Source organism: Saccopteryx leptura, chromosome 5, assembly GCF_036850995.1.
Source record: "Saccopteryx leptura isolate mSacLep1 chromosome 5, mSacLep1_pri_phased_curated, whole genome shotgun sequence".
NCBI classification, from domain to species: Eukaryota; Metazoa; Chordata; class Mammalia; order Chiroptera; family Emballonuridae; genus Saccopteryx; species Saccopteryx leptura.
Window position 1 is genome coordinate 162,902,777 of NC_089507.1, and position 7,513 is coordinate 162,910,289.

General features: G+C 44.3%; 1 protein-coding gene across 1 annotated transcript; it reads left to right on the forward strand.

Moving 5' to 3' along the window:
* Nucleotides 1-410: 410 nt before the first annotated feature.
* LOC136406599 (GTPase IMAP family member 7-like) lies at nucleotides 411-6,114 on the forward strand. The gene is made up of 2 exons (XM_066386582.1): nucleotides 411-488; nucleotides 5,138-6,114. Exons 1-2 carry the CDS (start codon nucleotides 411-413, stop codon nucleotides 5,972-5,974), a joined length of 915 nt encoding a protein of 304 aa, XP_066242679.1. The 3' UTR covers nucleotides 5,975-6,114.
* The last annotated feature ends 1,399 nt before the right edge of the window (nucleotides 6,115-7,513 follow it).

The window sequence follows — 7,513 nt, forward strand, 5'->3', positions numbered from 1 at the left end:
CGCTCTCGGGCAGGGGTGGTCTCAGGACCCTGAGCTCACACCAGCATGGCGGTCTGCCTGCTCCCCTGAAGACTTCAGGAGCCCTTCAGGTCCTCTGTCTGTCTCAAAAACCACAATTTAATATTTTTCTTGTAGTGTTGTGTAAGTTGTTGACAACCGCTAAATTCTTCTGCAAAGGGTCTGAGTTCAGAAAGAGTCAGGGCAGAGCGGATGCGGTGTGTGTGGAGGAGGGGGTGGAGGTCCTGGGAGCCCAGGGCAGGGAGCGGGTGCTGAGGAACGGGGTCAGGCAGGGGTCAGAACGTCTCTCTAAGACACCCTTCCCCCCGTTCGCTCATCACTGAGGCCTCTGTGGTCCACCAGGACAGGTGTGAGGTGGGGTGGGAAGGACATATTCTGGTAAATGTGCACAAATGCAGAAGGGCAGCCTCTGGGTGGTTGTGGGGATGGAACATGAGGAGACCGGAGAAAAGGTGGAGGAGAGGACAGAGGTGTGGTGTGAGATTCCTGGTCACAGTGAGCTTCATGGCTGTGAGTCTCAGGGCTGCACAGGGCTCTGTGCTTGGAGGGGGCCTACTTGGTTTAATGCTCTGTAATATCATCTTGAACTCCTCCATTATTTTTTATCAAAGTGTCTGGTAGTTTCCTTTTGAGCCGAACCTTATGAATTACAAAGTTGGTTCTGAACGGTGTCTTTATTGGAAGTTAAAAACTATTACCTAGGGTCTTTCAGGGTGAGATAAGTTCTTAATGCCAATAACTGGTCCAATAATATGGTCATTAACACCATCATTCCAAAGCTAGCTGCTTCCCTCCATAGGTGCTCACCCTACTGTCCACTGCTTCCAGCCGCATCGGGTCCTCTTAGTGCCCATCCTCAAGCTTAAGCACCGAGTGATCAAACTTTTAATCTAGTGAATCAAAATGTATAATACTCTCAATAATTTTATGGTGATGCAAAAGAAAACTAGAACATCCTGTCAACTGTGAACACTGTGACAGCCTGCCTCTCACCTGGAAACAATGAGAGCCTGTTGATCCACCCCCGGGTAAATCTCAGATAAGCTGCCTGTCTGGCCTGAGGTGGGAGGCGGTAGGAAGGGTGGGAGGGAAAGGTGCCTGCTTAATTGTTGGTCATGCCGACTTTCAAGCTTGCAAGAGCCCTATGGAAATAACCAGAGAAGCTGTGTGGTCACTGGAAGACTTTTCTCCATCCTCCTCTTCCTCTTTTCCCCTGGATACCAGCCTCTATGGCTTCGTGCCTGAGTATTGTTAATTTCAGAATTGGTAACTTGAGACCCTCCTGAAAGACCACAATCAAAACCCAGATTGTATAATCACTAGCAAACACCCCAAGGATATGCCAAGTCACAGATCCAACTCCCTTCTCCCCAAATCCCCTGCAGTCACGCTCTGCACTGGGGAACACTACCAGACACTGTGTCTGGCTTTCTGGGCAAGACTAAGGTCATTTCCCAGCTGCAAATCCCAGAAGTCGCTGGCTTGAGCCCAAATTTGCTGGCTTGAGCAAGGGGTCACTGGTTTGGTTGTATCTCCCCCCACCCCACCCCACCCCCGTCAGGGCGCATATGAGAAAGCAATGAATTAGCAACTAAGGTGCTACAAGTATGAGTTGATGCTTTTCATCTCTTGCTTCCTGTCTCTCTATCAGTGTCTGTCCCTCTCTCTTTCTCTCACTAAAATGAAGAAGAAGAAAAGGAAGAAGAAGAAGGAGAAGGAGAAGGAGGAGGAGGAGGAGGAGGAGGAGGAGAAGAAGAAGAAGAAGAAGAAGAAGAAGAAGAAGAAGAAGAAGAAGAAGAAGAAGAAGAAGAAGAAGAAGAAGAAGAAGAAGAAGAAGAAAAAGAATTACATCATTAATAAGGGCTTCTTGTATCCACCATATAACCCAGGGGTCCCCAAACTACGGCCCGCGGACCACATGCGGCCCCCTGAGACCATCTATCCGGCCCCTGCCGCACTTCAGAAGGGGCACCTCTTTCAATGGTGGTCAGTGAGAGGAGCCTAGTTCCTATTGAAATACTGGTCAGTTTGTTGATTTAAATTTACTTGGTCTTTATTTTAAATATTGTATCTGTTCCCGTTTTGTTTTTTGTTTTTTTTACTTTAAAATAAGATATGTGCAGTGTGCATAGGGATTTATTCATAGTTTTTTTTTTTATAGTCTGGCCGTCCAATGGTCTGAGGGACAGTGAACTGGCCCCTGTGTAAAAAGTTTGGGGACCCCTGATATAACCCAAACACCGACTGTAGCTTTGGAAATTTTGGTACCAGAGCAGGCTCACAGAGGAAAGATTTCAACTTGGTAAAACTGAAGCAGCCAGCAGGTTATGGGCAATATTTCTGTCTCTTTAAAGGCAAACAGTCCTCCATGGACCCCACCCACTCCGAGCTCCCTGGCTCAGTGTTTTGGGTAGTTCAAGCACTTTCCCCTTCCTCACAGTTAAAGCATAAGCACCAGCTCAGAGGACTACTTTGGAGAAAATCTGAGAGCTCCTCAACCTGTTGAATAGAAGGTGAGCCTGGCTGAGAGGGGCCTTGAGGACAGAGCTGTGAAGGCAGGAGGTCTGGGGAGTGAGCAGGGGTGGGACTGGTCCGGGAAGGAACCAGGGACCAGGGACTAGCCCGCAGCTCAGCAGGGAGATGCTGTCAGGGTGGCCATGGTGAAAGGCCGGGAGGGGGAGAAAGGAGCTTTATTAGCACATTGTCATACGTCTCATGTGTATTTAGTTATTATTAAACTTTTATTGATATTATAAAGAAGGGTAGAGAGACAGAGAGAAAGAGATATAGATAAGAGGGGAAATCATTCATTTGTTGTTCCACTTATTTGTACATTCATTGGTTGATTCTTGTATGTCCCTGACCTGGGATCAAACCCGCAACCTTCGCACATATGAGCAATGCTCTAACCAACAGGATTCCCAGCCAAGCACGTCTCATACTTAACAGGACACGTGTGCTGACTGGTGCATCTCATACATTTGCTGTTGTAACAAGGCTGCCTGAGTAGCCTTCCTTTTTCCTCAATAGGATAATAGTGTCCCCAAAGCAGGTTTTTACAGCTCAAAGACAATTCAGAGACAACCCAATCTAAACCCCTCTCCTGACTGAAGAAGAAGCCGGACCCCAGGGTGAGCAGGGACTTTCCAGGGGTACCCTCGTCTCTGATGGCAGAGGACATCTAGAATGTGGTTTGTGGAATCCTTTCCATGATTTAGCAGAGAGAGGCTGTGACCCCAGTAGTGTGATGTATGAGGTGGGGAGGGGGTGCCCTGGGGGAGGACTGGCCATTCTGGAGAAACAGTGCATGAGAAACCCTCCTGTGAACTCCCTAGGTACAGGCTTCCTGCCAGTTCTCCACTCAGCAAGAGTGTGGACCCCCTTCCCTGCCCTCTCTCCATCTACCTCTACTTTGATGGGATTTTAGAATCACAGGCCTGAGAAGACACCAGGAAGAGGCGCCGTGTGCAGTGGTTAGGAGGGGACGTGCTGGTCAGACAGACTTGTAATTGGATTTCTGCTCTGCCTGGTACCTGTTAGCACTGTGACCTTGGGCAGGTGTCTTAGCGTTTCAAGGACACATCAATGTCCTCATTTTAAAAAGTGACAATATTTTTATTCAATCTTAAGAACTAAGTTTTTTATTTTATTTAGAAAATGAATTTTAACAGAGTGACATCAATCAATAAGAATACATAGCTTTTAGGTGAACAGCTCTATAGTGTTTGAACTGTTGATTGTCTTGTGTGCCTATCACCTAAAGACAAATCATTCTCTGTCACCGTCTATTTGTCTTATGTGTGATATTTTTATGTAACCACACTTACTAGTCCTTTTCCTCATTCTATTTCAAATCTTAGAAATATCCCCCCTAACACCAGCTTACAAAGAGATTAACCATGTTTGTTTTATTATTTATATGGATTCGATTTTACATGTAAACTTCTCATCCGCATGGCAGTTGAGTGGCGTGAGGCACAGGTGCTGTCTTATCTTTTCTACGTGGTTCCACGGTTACCCCACAGTCGCTCTACTAACCGTCTTTGTCCTTATGGATGTGAAATGCTGCCCTCGGAATCTGTAACATAATGCAATTGAAGTGACTAAAAGTGCATATATTATAATATGATTAACTTGGTCTATTTTAGAATTTTCAGTTTTCATTTCTCTGATCTCTCCATTCGTGAACAAACATCATTCTGCTGTAATTACAGAAACTACGATGTGTGACTCCTGGTGGAGCTAGTCCAACCTCTTTGTTCATTTTCTTGATGGTGCCGGATCATTCTTTTTTCTTCATCTAAATGACCTTTGTAACCCGTTGTTTTAACTTTATGATCACTATTTAACTTTCTAACCTACTATTTCTCACCTGCAGGAAAAAAAGAGTGATGGCAAGAAAACTTTAATTTGGGTTATATAAAATCATGTTGGAAAAGTATCCATTGATTTCAATCTTATGAAATGCTTTAACATGAATCAGTGTTGCATTTTGTCAAGCGTCCTTTCTGCATCTAGTTAATTTTCTTCTTCTTCTATTAACGTGGAATGTGTTGTGACAACCAATTTTCTCATTTAGAACCATCCCAGTATTTCTAAAAGAAGTCACACTTCATCATGGTGCATTATGTTTTTTGATGCCCAATAAATTATTTAGGATTTTGTAATAATATTTCCAAATGAGACATATCTGTAGCTTTATTTATTGGTGAAATCTTTGTTAGGTTTTGGGATCAGTATTATACTTGATTCATAGAGATAATTGTAAGTTTCTATTCTTTTTTATATGAACAGAATCAGCTTATGTGGCACTGAGATGATCAGATGTTTAAAGGTTAGATGAGTTCCCCTGTGAAAGTACCCAGACCTTGTGCTCCTTTGTGGGAAAACACTACTTTATTATTTCTTCCACAGTAACTGAGCTGTGTCATCCCTCTGCTCTCACTGGTGTCAATGTCATAAACTATTACACATTTTCAGAGAGGAAAGAATGAAGAAAAGAGATTTGGGAATGGTGCCCTCTTACCTAAGTAAACCCTTCCCCCTCTCCTTCCCTGCATTAAGGTTTTGTGGGCACCTACACCCCAGAGCCTCTTGACAAGAACATGGCTGGCATCAGGACAACGCTCTGAGGATTGTCCTGGTGGGAAAAACAGGGAATGGGAAAAGTGCGACAGCAAACACCATCCTTGGGAGAAGTGAATTTGATTCTAAGGCTGCTGCCCAAGCTGTTACCAAAGAGTGTCAGAGAGCAACACGAAACTGGAAGGGGAGGGACCTTCTTGTTGTGGACACCCCAGGGCTCTTTGACACTAAAGAGACACTGATGAAAACCTGTAAGGAAATCAGCCGGTGTGTCATTCAGTCCTCACCTGGGCCTCACGCCATCCTCCTGGTTGTGCAGCTGGGCTACTTCACGAAGGAAGAGTATAAAACGGTTGCATTGATCAAGCACATCTTTGGAAAGGCAGCCATGAAGTACATGATCGTCTTGTTCACACGCAAAGATAATTTGGGGAAGGGTCAGAGCCTGAGTCACTTTATAGGAGAGGCAGACATGGGCCTAAAGAACATCATCTGGGAGTGTGGGAACCGCAGCTGTGCCTTCAATAACAGCCCAGGTGCAGACGAGGCTGAGAGGGAAGGTCAAGTCCAGGAGCTGGTGGAGCTGATAGAGAAGATGGTGCAGGAGAACGGGGGGACTCCATTCTCTGACGCTGTCTACAAGGACATAGAGGAGAAGCTGAGACATCAGGTAGAGGACTGGAAGATAATCTATGCTGAGCAACTAGAGAAGGAAATTAAACTAGTAAGGGCTAAATATATCAGAGCAAGAAAAGGAGGAAAAATAAAATACCTAAATATGAGATATGATGAACGCATTAAAAATATAGGTAAAGAAGCTGGAAGGAATGTATTTAAAGAAAAGTTAAGTGGTTTTTGCAGTATTCTCTAAAAAATATGGCATACATTTTGAAAATAAGGTAAATTTTACTTTTTATTCTTCTTAAATTACTTTAATTCTTAAATTACTTACTTCTTAAATTAGATTTGTTAATATGGTAGATTGTATTTTCTGAAGACGGCCATAACACTATCCTCTATCCCAGTGGTCCCCAAACTTTTTTGGGCCATGGACCAGTTTAATGTCAGAAAATATTTTCACAGACTGGCCTTTAGGGTAGGATGGATAAATGCACAAAATAAAATTATGCGACCGGCGTAAAAACTGTGGTATTTTTAAATATAATTGTCGAACTTACGAGACAAGCATCAAGAGTGAGTCTTAGATGGATGTAACAGAGGGAATCCGGTCATTTTTAAAAAATAAAACATCGTTCAGACTTAAATATAAATAAAACGGAAATAATGTAAGTTATTTATTCTTTCTCTGCAGACCGGTACCAAATGACTCATGGACCAGTACCGGTCCGCGGCCCGGGGCTTGGGGACCACTGTTCTATTCTACCTATTCTTCTTGTAATCTGAGCTTTTTACTCTTTCTGTGGAGTCTGTAACCCCTGCCTTTAAATTCAATGGGTTTTGTGACTGTTTTCATAAATAGTGGGTGGTTGTGGCTTCTGAGGTGGGATTAGGGACAAGGTCTCCTTGCTCTCTTGGGGTGCTTGCCCTTGGAACTTGGCCACCATGTTGTGAGGAAGCCCACGTGGCCCGTGGACTTGGAGTCTCTGGCCCACTCCCCCCGCTGCTCTTACATCAGCCAGCAGAGCCTACATGGCTGCCATGCACTGGAGGCAACATGGACGTGGGTTCTCCTGCCTCAGAGAGCAAAGAGGAGATGCCCACTGCATCCTGCCCCACCCCCAGATTCCTGTGAAAATAAATGCTTGTTGTTTTCACCATGAAGCTTTGGGGTTGTTTGTTACACAGCGATAGCTAACCTGAAGCACCTTCCCAACTCAATTTTACCCATCCCAACAATGCCAGCACACTTAAGAAGTTACAATATTGACATACTCTGGTAATAATATATCACTGAGTTCACAGACTCGATTTAGGAAGATTCAGATAAGAACTCCTGCACACACCAAGCATTAGCACCACTGCTGATGCACATGGTTTCAGTCTACGTCTCTGAGCGCTGTGTTAGGGAAGCAGCCGGCTTCTCCAGCAAGATGCTGTGCTGTCCATGGAGGCCTGGAAGTCGTTAAACTCTCTTACTTTTTTTCTCTTTTCTTTTTTAAGGCACCATCCTAACTTAAAATGGCCCTGAGTATAACTTAAAACTCTCTTCTGTGCCAAATATTTTTCATTTGCCTCTGCAGATCCACACTTAACCTCCTTTAACCTGGAATGAGCTAGTGACTCTAATACTGTATCACTTGAAATCTATCTCAGCCATTGACATGGAGGAGTCTGAATACAAAAGCTGTATGGCAAAGTGTCATGTTTGCTTGACCTAGAAACCCAGGTTTTTTCATTCGGAGAAGGACAGGTGAAGAAAGGAGAAATGGTGAGTTCTGTCCTCCAGTGT

Coding starts and splice junctions, on each gene's coding strand:
- LOC136406599 (XM_066386582.1), top strand. CDS start 411: ATGCAGAAGGGCAGCCTCTGGGTGGTTGTGGGGATGGAACATGAGGAG. Junction 489..5,137: donor AGGTGGAGGAGAGGACAGAG/GTGTGGTGTGAG, acceptor GGCTGGCATCAG/GACAACGCTCTGAGGATTGT.